General features: G+C 41.9%; 1 protein-coding gene across 26 annotated transcripts in view; it reads right to left on the reverse strand.

Annotated features, from left to right (window-relative positions):
* The window catches only part of EXD3 (exonuclease 3'-5' domain containing 3), a 301,170-nt gene that overhangs the window by 176,880 nt on the left and 109,359 nt on the right, over window positions 1–14,931 (reverse strand). For 25 of the 26 annotated variants that reach the window (XM_075112170.1, XM_075112169.1, XM_075112177.1 and 22 more), the window contains 4 exons: window positions 9,053–9,106; window positions 8,371–8,510; window positions 7,458–7,558; window positions 212–285 (listed from right to left, as the gene is read on the reverse strand). In XM_075112170.1, the coding sequence (XP_074968271.1) occupies window positions 212–285; window positions 7,458–7,558; window positions 8,371–8,510; window positions 9,053–9,106 (369 nt within the window). Of the gene's footprint in view, window positions 1–211; window positions 286–7,457; window positions 7,559–8,028; window positions 8,160–8,370; window positions 8,511–9,052; window positions 9,107–14,931 lie in introns of those variants that run through there. The other variant, XM_075112182.1, reaches the window with a different exon arrangement.

Genomic DNA, 14,931 nt, shown 5'->3' on the forward strand with positions numbered 1-14,931 from the left:
GGACGCGCAAACTATTCACTTACAGGAAAAAACCAGGTCCAATGGCAGATCCAATATATAATAATAATTATATAATGCAATACAATAATAATCAGAATGAAAACTTGCTCATATACTATCAAACATTTCAATCATATCAATTACGTTACTCAAAATGCAAAAGAAACAAAAAGCCTCATTCACAGCCATGTCACGCAATACAGAAACGTACCTCAACAAATCTCTTGTAAAAGAGGTAATTCAGAGTTCTCAAGTGCCGCTGGTTTATGACATTAGGGCAGAGAGCTAAAAGAAGGAAAAAGACATTTAAGCATACAACATAGCTGAACTTCCTTGAAGTTTCACTGTCTTTCCTTTCCCAGTTTCAAACTTGGTATGTGGAAGGCCGGATGCTATCGCACTTGGAACAATGACAGACAGACACACACATTGTCAGCTTATCTAAACTACAAACTGTTATTTACACTTTCAACCATGACTAGCAATGCTAATCCTTGGTTCTGATATCTCTGGTTTTACCACCCTTGAATGGTAAGATCCACTTGCTGGTTCGATGTGCTTCATAGTCAATGACTTCACACCTTTAATTAGGTAGCATCCTCATACAGGCACCACCTCCAGTCTCTAGAGGCTGCATTCTTTTTGATTTAATTGGAACCTGGGCTCTTAATTCATTGAAACAGTTTTGAACACGTTATTCAGGATGTAAACTTGTGGCTAAAGTTTACCCGATAAAATATATATCCATGAAAGAGACTCCATACCCATACAAAGAGGGAGGTGACTATTGTTTTGCTGAGCTAGCAAGCAATAGTTGTTGTTATTATTTTTATTACTGTCATCTTCATTAGATATGCCTCATTACAACTGCAAAAACCAAGATCTTCACTAGGCCTTGTTTTGAAATCCAGTGCAAAGACAGATAAACGCAGAAGATTAAATACATTAACTAGGATTAACATACATATCTGTCCGTTCTTGCTACATGCTGGGATGCATGTACAGGGGAAGATTTAAACAAAGCCTTCACTGGTGTTTCAGTGGCTAAAACCACCTCACTGGTAGTCAGAAGGAGCAGGACCATCAACCAGAAAAGGTAACAGAAAACAGTAAAGAGAAAATTCTCTGCAGCCTCACTTGAATCAGCGTACGCCAGGAGAAACTGTTACTGACTCAGAGGGCCTCACAGCTTAGTACTCTCCGTGCCCCACAAATGGCATGCCCAAGGGTTAAGAACTGAGAGAATGAAGAAAGATTTCTGAATACCAGACCCTGGAATCAGAGGGATATGGATTGATGTACCAATGGCTACTGCAGCTTCTCAGAGTCTCTCGAAGCATCGCTTCATAAGCTGAACATTTCCATTTCAAATAAAAATGTTTAAAACTGTTATTTTTAAGTTAATCGTCCACAGCATGACAACATATCCTTGCCCTCAAAGGATCTGAGGAAATTATTGCAATTATCCCGCAGGATATTATCCCAATAAATATGGTGATATTTCCTCCGGATATTTTCCCAATATCTGGAGGAAAAATCATCAGCTCGTGGAAAGCAACACTTGTTAATGAAGGTAAGATCAACATAACAGGTAATGCTATTACCACCTAACTTAAAGACTGCAAGCACTTCAGAAAGCAACACAGCATGTCTGCTCTAGGTCACCAAAAAAGATCCACTGAACATTTTTTTCCTTTGAGCTTCTAGAGGAAATATCCAAAGCCCAGGACTTGGCAGCACTGAGAGATCTGAAGTGCCCAGCTATCTGTGCAGAAAGCAGGACAGAGGAACACAGATGGACTGGAACATTTCTGAAGGCAGTAGTGACATCTTCTATTCTGATGGAGCAAAGGAAATGAGTTTGCATCCAGTTTTCTATATTTTGTTACAAAAAACTAATTGAAAATGTGAGGATGAAAGGTAACTTGGTAAGAGAGACAATGAAATGAAGAGTTCAAAGCTCTAAGGAAAGGAAGAACAGCAAAATAAAAACAACAAAATGGACTTCAATAAACTCAGAGAACTGGCAGGTAAGATTTCATGTGAAAATTATAAGGGGAAAAGGAGTCAAGAAGAGCTGGCAATGGAAAAACTGGAAGTGAAGTAAGAGACTTAACTGCTAAATCAGAAGCTTTTATTGATCTCAAACAGAAGAAGCAAGTTAAAACACATGGAAACTGGCTCACGCACATACAAAAGAACAGCACAAACACATAAAATCAGAAAGCCCAAAGTAAAACATGAGATGCATCTCCCAAAAGCCATAAAGGCAAGAGAAATTCCATATGGCCTTTTGGAGGAAAAAACCCAACAAAAATCTAATGGTGAGGCCAGGGAAGAACTGCCATAGATTGTATAGGAGATGGTAAACTTTCCACCTTGGAGGTCTTTAATAGGTTCCACATTCCACATATATCAGAAATAACGGAACTCCTTTGGCCTTGGGGCAGGAGGGTGACGCAGGTGGTACTGCAGAGTCTGCCAGATCTTCTCCCTGCAGTTTCATGACCATCTACACCTTATATTTGCAGAAGTCAAAGCACTTCAGGGCAAAGCAACTTACTCAAGGTCAAACACCTAGTTGAGTGAACAGGAGTCTGAACTTGGGTCTCCTGAGCCAAAACCAGTGTTCTGTTGGTCGGAACAAAAGACAACGTCCTAAGCTTTTCAGAATAGGAAATACCCTTGTACTCAGTGTTTGCACAATGGGGTTTTGGGATCATGACCGGGTTGTAGAGCACTAATGGAATACAAATGGTATAATACTATGAAAGCACCTCTTTGGGCATGTGTTAATTCTTAACCTGGCAGTTGTACCACAACAATGCTCCATCTGAACTATGTTTCACATCTGGGGCTGACTCCAGTCTGCTCTCAGCCACTAGCAGAGAGTTAATGGCTATTAGCAATGCAGAGGAAGTAAAAATTAAATCTATTTGTCACACAGAGTATGAAACCCACAATACACACTTATTTCACTCCTGTAGCGTCGGTAAGATGTGTCTACTGGGGACATGGTGCAAAATATCTTTTGGTGTGGTGCGTGGCTACCGCTCCCAGGTGATACGCAATGCCTCCTGAGCTGGGATGTGGACCCAATCCTCTCTTTAGCCTTTAAAGCCCTGAGAGCTTGACTTCCCTTCACAATGAGACTACTTCACCTTGTCCTGGCAGAACAGAAGGCCCCAGACAAAGAATACTTTGTCTGGGGACAAAGTAAAGGAGCCTTTTTTATATAGTCAGGGTACCTGAAATGCTAGAGGCTTTTACCCTGGTATTGCTATGGATTGCTGGCGAATCTGATGATAAGCAAGCTGTGCATTAGTCTCTCAGTGTATTATGAGATTAGTCCCTAAGTGTGAATTAGTGGAGGGTAGGGCCGGACTCAAGAACACCTCTTATTGTTGTAGCCTCAAAGATGCATTAGTGTCTCTCATAAAGTGCTCTGTGCCACTACAGCTCAGGGTCAGCGGTCCTCAGAAAGGAAGGTGAAACAGCAGAAGCCCCAGACCACCCCCAAACCCCTGAGCTACCTACTAGCTTTGCTGCCTGGAGCACTAGCTGACTGGAGGAAGAACAGAAAGCATAGCTCAAGGGTTTCGATCTATGCCTAAAGGAAAAAATGCTCTGGTGTGGTCTTTAGACCTGTGTCTGGATATGATGAATTCATGCTCAGGACTGCAAGGGTGGCACCAGCTTTTCCAACAAAAAGCTCAGAGCTGCCAGCCAGGTTCTCTTGGTCTAGAGAAGATCATATTCTACTGCCCGGACTTCAGTAGACAAAAATGTATCTGAAAAGGTCAGGGCCCCAGAGGGGACCCTGGCATGTTCAATCCCCTTCTCCTTCAGCACCTTGCCTCTGCAGCCACTTCGACCCCATGAATGGTCGGCTCCTGTCTTCTAATGCCTAATCCTAGGGGTTCTTCTCAGTCACAGTGCTATGCAGAGATGTGCCGGTATTTAACATTAGAGCTAAAAAACTCTGAAAGAAAATCACCACGGAAGGAGGGAGAAACAATCCTTGTAAAGCAAATGTAAAGGAAATCAATAACTTTCTGCTCTGTTTTAACGAGGAAAAGGTAAAAACATTCAAAATGTCTTCCTTCCAAAGGCATTCCTGTAGAGTCATAGCAGTCATTCCTGTCTCTCCAATACAGCATCTTTTGAAAACACCTAGTGTAGTCTCCCACCAAGTCCCTGCGGGAGCTCTAGATGTGCTTGCAGCTCTCACAGACCTGATGAAGTCTGAGGACAGTTGTGACCCACCTGAGCAGAGGCACAGGCTGCTGAGCAGCCCTCGTCTGCCCTCTACTGCCCCAACACTAACGGAGTGATAACGCTTTATCTCGCAAATCAGTGCTGGGGCTTAAAAAGGAAGATTCACACCAAAATGAAATTAAAGGTTAAACCAAAACGGTAACCTGGTGGTCAAATGAAAAGTAACGTTTCTCTTAGTTTATGCTAAAAATCTTTTTAAAGACTATGGTAAAAACATGTTCATAGCATTCAAAACTTAAGGTGCTCAGCTAATTTATTACACTGCTATGGGACAATGACAACTGTTAACTGTGCATTCGGTTACCATCTCTTTTCTATCAACATCGCTATACATAAAGCAGATTTGTTCTCATATAGGCACTAAGGCCCAATATATGAGGAGAGTTAGACTTTTCTGAGTGGTGTCATTTCTACCTCATACCCGATGAACTGTCAATAAAAAATGCCACTGAACTATGGTATACTGGGTGTGCAAAACCACAAGAGAAAATAGACTTCACTATTTCAAACCTAGGTAGGTTCTGTTCCCTCATCTCTGAGAACTGTTTTGACTGAAACTTGTATTTGTAAAGCTAAGTTGTCTTAGCCAGGGTCCCCAAAGAGTATTAAGTAATCAGCCTGTAAAAACTACAGGCTCGTTAAACCAGAGCATACTGACCCATGTGTGAGAAAAGACTCTATAAAGCTCAATTTCCTCAATCATGTGTCATTTCTTCCCAACTTCTTCCTTCCCCAATAAAGCTAATTAAATGGAATCCAAACACAGTTTAATGGGACACCTTTGGGACATGGCAGAAAACCTTCCACTGACCATGCACTGTTTTGTGTGTTATCAGGAATACTGGAATACAGTTCAGAAAAAAAAAAGAGGTGGCCTAATCTAGGATGACGGCTTTTTTTCCCACTGAGGTTCCAAATCTTTTTTTATATTGGGCCACCTCCTATCTGGCTCTGAAATTTAAGACTGGCAGTTCCAAGGAGTGTTTCAAATCTGAACGGCTGATCAACACCTAAGTTTTGCTTAGCAGCCAGTGAAATTTATTGTGAGTGGATAAGAGTGAACTTGGGTAGTGAAATATGAAAGTAGATTTGGAACTGCAAGAACTGAGTCACATACAAGTTTGCCTTCTCATACCAAGAAACCCCGTCCTCCTCCAGCCTTTCTCACCAAAAGCCACTTCCCTCTTCTGCTGCTGCTCTCAGCCTCTTTCAGCGAGTAGGAGTCATGAGTGAAGAGGAGATAGAAAGCAGCAGAAGACTGCGGCATCGAACAAGCCCACAATCAGGTTAGGTAACAAGAAGTGTGAGTTTTACCTCACTGCTAGCTTTTGGTGGAGCTGCTCAGAACAAGAGAAATGAGGGGGGTTTTTAACCTGTACGTTTTACCCAGCCTGCTTCCTTTTTGTACACTCTTTCCTCACAGTCAGATTTACTTCCACTAAAGAATGGAGAAAGAACACCCAGAAATTTAGACGACGGGAGGGGAGAGAGGTGGGAAGAAAAGGAAAGCCATGTTATTCCAGCTGCCACCATTTCCCAACTCAGTTCAAGCAGGACCAGCACCCTGGCAGAAATTCCTCTGCAGGCATTCATCACCTTCCAAAGCATTTCAAATGAGACTAAGATGGCCACAGTTTAGCAAAATGTGAAGTCCTGCTCTGAATTACATGTAATATTACATAAAAAATAAGCACCTGCTTTCATACATGGAACTATGAGAGTCATCCAACACTGGTTTTAGCTGCCCCAAATCTGGCATCCTGTCTAAACCAGTAGCCCACATCCCCTCTCACATCAAGAGAGGTGGGCAGCCCACTCTAGCAAGTGACTTATCTGGCACAGACACTGCAGTTTGCACGGGATCAATCACCCTCTGGAAGCACAGGCAGGAATGGGATCTGTATGTACCTCAAGGAACCTCCTCACCAGTGAATGTGTTGTAGGGGACCAGCAAGATTTGGCCATTATTATTGGCAGCTACAACATCTGGGACATCCTGACTGGGCCGAGGCACGCTACCATCCCACAGAGAGCTCCTGAGATCAACAGCCCCCTGCTCTTTTCATCAGCTATTTCTTTTTTAATTTCTCAGGATTTTGCATGTGAATAGTTACATCATTTCATCTCTACAGTTAGTATCATACCCTTGGTGGATCTTTCATAAGGAAAGGGGAACAACTGAATTCTCTTTACAGATCATAAAAGACAATACAGCCTACTGGATGACCAACCCTGTGAAGGAGGAAAAATTACCGAAGACTACTAAACTCCTGGGAAGGTTTTAGAATTTAAATAAACCACCCCACATATGTCTCAGCTTTCACATCAATGTGCTAAGTTTAATTATATTTACTTATCCTCCAAGGAGGGTTTGTAAGCATTATCTTATTAACTTTTGAACACCAGTCTGAAGATGTGAAGATTAATATGCAATATACTGTTGCTGCCAGGTGTAATAAGCTCACAATTTGTGGTTAGAAAACACTTTTCAGTCCAAGAAAAGAGAATTGCATATCTTGGGCTGATGATGGAAAGCTTTGCAGGGTAAAATCTAACGGTGCACCTAAAGGTGTCTGACACAAGGTCCCAAAGAGAAGAGAAAAAGATCAACAGTCCCCACTAACAACCAACGCAAAACAAAGTAGATTTTATTAGATAACCAGCAGTGAAGCAGATCTATTCACTGATGTAAAACTTGTTACTTTTCTTGGAAGGCTGCAAGAGCCTTAAAATTCTCTACCACCATCCATAGTTTATGCAAGGAATACAAAGGGCTGTGAGGCTCCTGCTTCCCAAGGGTTATCTCTTCCAGCTGACGGACCCATAATTCAAGAAAACAGATCCTCAAATGAATAATGATTTGCCTCTTATGTGAGTGGAATGGAGACATAACTCAAAGCTGACCATCATATGTTTATGTAGAGCCATTCTGAGGTCAAGATTTACTTCATATCATGGAAGAAGCAGTCTATTAGTCACAAGCACTTTATTCTTTGACAGCACAAAGTGGTAATTCCCATAACTTACCAGCTTTGTTCTTCAATATCGTTAATTAAATGCTGAAACTGCCCATGATAAATTACAGCAGAGATTCCTTGCTGAACATGGAAGAAGACAAATTGACTTCATCTGCTCTTTATTGCTGAGATAACTCCACAATATGTTGCAATATCACATACCTGGATCTACGTTAAATCGCTCTAGGAGCCTGAAGACCAGCTTGCTTAGCATTCTGCGGTTAAATTTATCTGGTTTGTACCTGGGCAGGCCTTGATATTGTCTGTAAGCAAATAAACAAAATCAGAAACATCTGTGGAATTGCCTAACGTATGCTCTCCAAATAGTAGATATTCAACAGCAGAGGTATTAGGGTTTGCTAGGTGTTGGTAAGAACAGTTCCCTACCCTTCCTGAGCTACAGCAAAAAGCCAACAATAAAACCATACACATTTCCCAGTCAATGGCTGAAGCAAGCCCAGGCACTTATTTTAAAGAAAGAGAAAGCGAGCAATTCCCTCTCATCTGTTTTCAGAACCAAGACTGCAACTATTGCACCTAAACTGTGAGTTTGACTTGTTGTTGGCTTTGTGACTGACAGGAGCTATTCTAGTGAGAGGTAATTTATAAATTAAAACACACAAGACTATTCCACGAGCACATGAAGGTTAACCACTTGCATCTCTTGTTTTTCTGCCACTTCATCACAGTATTATCTTCCTGCAAAACCTGTACAACCGATACTGAAACTCACCCTTGTCTGCAGCAAAGCACAAGAGTCGGATTGCTACAACCTCCAGGAGGAAACTTTGATATCGTTACACTGCTAAGATCTACTGCACAGGTTTCATTTTGTACTCCTCAATCCTGGCAGGAACTGAACATCTGTTAAAAGGAATGATACCTCTGTCTTCCAGGCTGAGGCATTTGAGAAGGCTCTGGCACAGACACCAGAATTTCCCCATTCTCAGCTGAAAAGTAAATATATTGTACTCCATTACGCTGAGAAACGATCTTAGATAGACAAGCAGAGAACGTACTGTCCTGTGACAGCACGTTGGCCCCAGCTGTTTAGAAAGTCAACAAGCATTTCTACCTTGTGATGTCTCTGATATTAAAACCAGGTTCACACCACGTGTCCAGGATCTGCAAGAGCTTGCTCTGGAGCTCGGGATGTTCTCCCACATAATCTTCCACCAAGTTAGTTTTATCTTGGAGCAGTAGCGGTGTACACATCTAGGAGAAGAAATAACATTTAAAGCACTGTGCCCTCCCTCTGATCACCATGTTCTGCAACTGTGCGCTGCAGCACACAGAAGGCACAGAAGAGGTCCATGACATCGCAGACTCAAACCTGGGAGTGGGGTGTCCCATCCCCTGCTGCTCAGACATGGTGAGCAAGTCACAAACCCCCTGCTTAATCAGCCAGTGCTGCCTAAAAGGGATGCAGCATTTTCAACATAAATATTAGCAAAGCTTCAAAATAGCAAAAGCACTGAACTCCATCATAGTGATAACCATTTGTCAAGAGCACAGCTAGAATTTTTTATTACAGGGCTGCAGCTAGAAAAACAGCCCCGTAAGCTGTAACGGGGTCTAACAAAATACACTCTGCCACTTCCCTAGATGTGAAGGTACATCAGCAATGCGGCAGTTACTTCTTGGGAACAAAGAAAAGCCGCCAGCAAAGGCAGCACAACTTGGAGGGCCTTGATGGATCTCCTGCTTAACAAAAGGTGGATCTGATGACAGAGAAGGCTGCAGAGGAAATGACTCACCTTCTCCACATCTTGATCTGGCTGTAATTTTAGCTTAATACTCAGTATGGCTGCCTAGAAAATAAAAAAAAAGTTGCGTATTTAGGAGAACACCACCACAGTGGATAAATGGGTATTATTCCAAAGCGAAGTGTATATGCTATTATACAAATTTTTAATGTGTTAATTTTCTCTGTTGAATCTTCAAGCTGTTGAATCTTCAAGTACAAGTCTACAGACATTTGGGCCGCATACATTCCACTCAGAAACATACAAGAACACTCCTGGCAGAGTTGCGTAGTCTGAGCAGCAGCGTACCCTGGAGCAAAAATTAAAGATCAAGCTGTCTGGCAGAAAGAGAGAGAGAAAGTAAAGTGCTTGGACAAAATCAGCGAAGATGGATATTTTCTACAATGTAATTGTAAAAAACACCTGACCCACCACACCTTTCTGAGTTAACTTTAGCCATCTTGCTGTGCCTTTTAAATTTTGTAAAACGGTTGTATTTTGTTGAAAGCGACTCAAGATTTAAAAGACCCTGAAATCAAGAGATCTTAGTTTTATAATTTCTGTGTAGCTCCCCACCCCTGAAAGGGCTGAGGTTCCCCACAGTCAGAGAGAGGGTAAGAACTGTATTTTTCCCCTTTGTGGTATCTACAAATCTTTGATAAGCCAAGACCTGTCACGTTCACAAATTAACTCCAAATCATACCTTCTGCAGAGGAGGAACCTCTGCTATGGTGAACTGCAGTAACTCAGACTGCGAGAAGAACTGGTTCAGCCACTGTCTGTCCTGTCCCAGCTTGGTGATTACAGAAATGTATTAAGATCTAACTGTGTGCTGCTTGGGAGGCACATAACTAATTAGGATTTTAAGCAGTTAATAGTGTCTAATTTCTGTAGTGTGTGAGAATACTTGGATCTCAAAAACAGAATAAGCATATAATGGCTTTCTTTAATACAGTGTATTGTTCTAGTAAATAGAGTAATAAGAGCAAGGAGCCTCTAGCGCATTGATGTGTTAGTACTGACGTAATTGTGAACCAGGTAACAAGGATGTTTTACATGAAGTGTCCTTCTAATTACTTTGCAAAGTTGGGCTGTATTTTCCAAAATGGTTGTAAACAGTGTTTGAAAACACAACATCTCTGACCCTACTGCAGCATGCACGCAACGCTAAGCAACAGCAGGACAGGGTACGGAATCATCTGAGTTCACAAATGCCTATTTATTAAGATGATGATAAAACCAGTTTGTTAGAGGAAAACCTCTTATCTTCAACAGGTTTCTCTGCTATCTGTGATTGATTTTGCTTTCAGAGAAAGATCATTAATATGATGGATTTGTTTGTCAAAATAGTTGCATTTTAGAACTTGTTATTTGTTAGAATATGTAAACAAACATAATACAGTAAAAAATGTGCATTCCTCCCAAGCAAACACAAACCCCATCATTACACTTCACCTACGCGAAACCTTTGTAGAAAAATGTAACTAGAAAAATAACTGAAGTGTGGGTGGGAGCACACCCTGAAACACATATTTTATGATCTCTCCTAGCATTCATAGGATACCTCACCCTAACTCATGGCTGGAAGCACATGTTCTGCAAACCTAGCCAAGCAACACTGACAAAACCCAACAGCTCATCTGAGCATTGCTCACAGCAAAAGCTGTGGATTGCTTTACCTTCCGGGAAATTCATGCGTGTACTTCGTCCGCCGCATCAAAGACTGAGTGTACAAAAGCAGACAAGAAACACACACTATGTAAGTCCAATTGTTCAATCTTAACTGTCCAGAAAGAACAGAGATACCCTGTTATCAGTGGGAAAACATTTTTTTTCTGTTTGTTCTGTTTTGGGTTTGGTTTTTGGAGGTTCTGGGGTTTTGGGGGGTTTGTTTGCCTGTTTGCCTTTTCCACACAAAATGAACACTGCGTCACTGACAGTCCAGGCTTCACCCCAAAATGAGACATCAACAGAAGAGCTTTAAGTGGCCAAAGCAGGAACTAACATTAATGCAGTGACTGTATGACACAAATCAGATACTGAAAGGCACAATATAATTTCTCAGCCCAGCTAAATCTTCAACCAAATCTCCCTCTTACTCCAGACTTTGTAACTATTTCACCTGTTTAGAGGCTAATGTGCTACTCTGCTCCACACGCACCAAGTACCTTTTCTCTCAAATTATCAGATTAGCATCACAACGTTCAAGCTGAGTAATTATTCCCAATTTGTATACAAGTTGAAGGTTGCTACTTCTGTTTTGGACCCAAAGAAGGGTTTTGGGTGTCCAAAGCTTTGGCAGCTGGTTTTATTTTCCTCATGGTTATCTGCTTCCTGAATTTTAAAAAAAGGACTTGTAACTCTCAAAATCTCATTTCACCATTTGATCTCATGAGCACCTTTTATTAAACAAGTAATCCATTAGTTTTAACATGCAAGCATACAATGGATTCCCTAATAGCTTAATAGCTTTTTAATGTTCACATGCAGGTTCAGATTAGCCTAATTGCAGAACTGTTATCAAAATGGCATGGGTTTATCTCCATCTCTATTAACCATACAGGTGACTTAATCAGATGAACATGTGCTGTATCAGGTTAGGTTTTCCTCTTCTACTGGATGTATATTCTATCCTGTACCAAAGGGTGTAGAGCAACGAATATTCATTTAGAACAAAGCATGGAGAGACATCACCTCCCAGCCTCAGCTGCGGCAGACCCAGCTCACACCACCACCACTGCTGCAGGTCAGGGGAACTTCAAGCAACTTGCACAAGCTGGTTTTGAACATCTTTTTAACATCACCCAGCTAAAGTAGGTGACGGAGCAGTCAGACAAATCGTACTGCTGGCAGAAACTTCTCGCAGTGGGGATCACTGTCAGCAATGGGGCGGCAGCCTTGTCCATGCACAAAGCTAAACGTGGAAGCAGACGCCTGACCTGGGTCCTTAGGAACACCCAGGCCGGATCGCAGGGTGCAGTTACACAGGCTGGCTGGCTGAACAGCAAGGACAACTGAGATAAAATCAGCATGTTTACAATAGGAATAATAAGAGAAGAGATATGAGTAACTGCAATAAAGATGAAAGTGTTTGGCAGCTGTGTCTGTGGTCTCAACTCAGAGCTATTTTAAGATTTTGTTTTGTTATTAACATGTTTTGAATTGTTTCACTCCACAAACAAGTTTTGTGTCAAACTACCCTATTTTTAACAGACTGTTTATAGATGATAAAATCTCCAGAAAAGCAACACTTCATTTGCAGACTCAGTTTGTAGTTAGAAAACAAACACTTTAATTAGGCAGACAGAATGCTGTAACTGAAATGGGGAGAACCCCCCTCTGCACCCAAGAAACACGCATTTCCCATATGCAGTCTGTGTTCCCATATCCAAGCTGTGCTGGAAGACTAGCCAGGGTAGCTGGAAGGTAGCCACCATGTTAATCCAACTGCAGGTCCTCAGATTCAGTTTGGATCAGCAGGCCAACAAAAATCCTAAGCAGCAGAAACCTCTCTCACTTCACCAGCTGATCAATAAGAGCAAAAAACCTAGCTACGAGGCAGGAAGATGGAAAAGCTCTGGTGAACGCTAACATATTGTCAGCTTATCAGGGTCTACTCACCCTCCCTGGAGAGGTGATACAAATAGCCTTTTCACAAAAATACATTTCAATACACTGAGAGTTTCTAACATGTAATCTAATAACAGCAAAGAATTAGCACTATTAACATTATTGCCACACATAAGAGTGTTTAACCTATACTAGAACCCTCCTGCCGCAGATAACAGAAATATGGGAAAGGCTGGTCCCTGTCTTGCCGTGCCTCCCCCGGGTGTATACAGGACAAGGACGTGATGAAGCCACTGCTTAGTTCAAGAGAAAAGGTGATGACGACCCGTTGCCTGATTCAAATGCCATCAAAGTTCATGAGTCTTTTCATTGTCCTCAGGGAGCTTTGGGTCATTCTTTGATTTAATTATGGTCAAAGCAAAAATCATATTTGGACATTTAGTAATAATTTTGTTTCCCAAAGATAAACACCTAAAACTGTAGCAAAGGAGGGTTGGATGAAGATAGGGAAGAATCCAAGGCTGGACAATACTACATTAAATTATATCTAAATATGACATTAAATGATATCTAAAATGTGTGTAGCTACGTTTACCATAGGATGGGGGAAGTTACCCAAACTTGACGCATTCAGGCCAAGCCACAAGCACCAGACCACTCCTCTAGTCATGCAATTGCAAAAACAAGAGTATGGGAAAATGGGGAGTGTTTTGAAGTGAACACACAAGCCCAGAGCACCCTGCACCAATACCTGATCCTCTCTACTTGTGTTGAATGCCGTTGGCTCTGTCTCATCTAAAAATGACTATTCTTTCCATATACAGTATGAAGTGCAGGAAGCCACACAAGATCTTATCTGCAAGGGCATGTGCACTTGGGTGGTGTCTACACTGACAATTTAGGCAATTTTCCCACGGTGGGGTTAGCATCAGAGGAATAACCTTTTGCTAGTAACACCGCTTGGAGTGATGTTGGAGGACAGACACAAATGGTTTCTGATGACTCCTGCATTACTTAGCTCTGCTGCAAGCAAGTTGGGACAACACAAAGGTAAATATGCCTGTGCCTGACTTAGTGTAGTATTTCTGAACCAAGGCTGAAGGAATTTCTGAAAACCCATAGAACAGACCAAACAATAGAATGATATTTTGCAGAGGAGGATCCAACGTCAACTCTAAGAAAATCACAGTGATCAGAGCCCGGATACATAATAATGGTAGAAATAACTGAGTAAAGGGCACACCACGTATTAATCATTGGGAACATCTGTTTTGTGTTTTGGAATCACTCATTTCAAACTTGTGGCTAATCAGCTTTGCTCCAACTCTCAGAGTGCATCACTGCATAGCGTATGACATCAGGTTAGATGTTTAATTACTTCCTGCTTAAAGAGCACACAATATACACAGCTGTCTTCAGGAAGATCTTCAGAAACGAAAAAATCATGAGATTTCCCAGCTCCACTTTCAAGACGGCACGAACATACTTTATAAGGAGTGAGACCATCAAAATGAAGTAGTGACAGGTTACTCATACCTAAAGAATTTGAGGTAGAGGGAGAGAAGTAAAAGTCAAGGTTGGAATATGCATGCGCACAGGTGAAGGGAAGTGGGAACTGAAACAAACACTGCTGTGCTTTGTCTTCCTCACATCACTCAAAGCGGTTTTAAACCTGGCTTAACTGGTCAGTGCATCCTCACAAATGTGTGATCCTCTAGAGCACTGCCGCAGTTTCCTGTGAGCACAGGCCACCCACCTTCACCAGATCCTGAAGACCCAGACTCTCTGTATGGCTACTCTGCTACACATTCACACCTTTTCTGCAAGAGCCCACCTGATTGATGAGACCCCAGGAATGCTGGCAGTAGGAGCAGAATACTACCATCTGAATTATTATTTCCCAGCAACAATTTCCCAGCTCCTTCCCAACCGCTTCACCAGACAGACATCCGTAGCAGAGGTGGCTCCAGAAGACACAGGGTTTGGGAGCAGGCAGCAGAGCGCCCCATGGCCCGCTGGCTGGCTACCTCTGTTCTGCAGTGGCAAGAATCCAGCAGGCAACGTGCCATTGAAACTGTCCTTCAGCAGTAGATATAAGTTAACAGGAAAAAAGGGTTGAGACTGACACCATCAACTTTACATGAGATACATCCCCTGCAACATTCTCCTTGGTTTTCCTACCTATTATTTTTAATTTAAAAGAAACAAGGGAAATCAAATGCACGCACTTCAAAATACAGTAAGAACTGAACAAGCCTTTGTAATTAAGGTGGCGAATGGGGGAGAGAACCAATATCAGAGATATTTTCACTGTCCTGAGA

The sequence above is a fragment of the Phalacrocorax aristotelis genome, chromosome 17, assembly GCF_949628215.1.
Source record: "Phalacrocorax aristotelis chromosome 17, bGulAri2.1, whole genome shotgun sequence".
Lineage (NCBI taxonomy): Eukaryota > Metazoa > Chordata > Aves > Suliformes > Phalacrocoracidae > Phalacrocorax > Phalacrocorax aristotelis.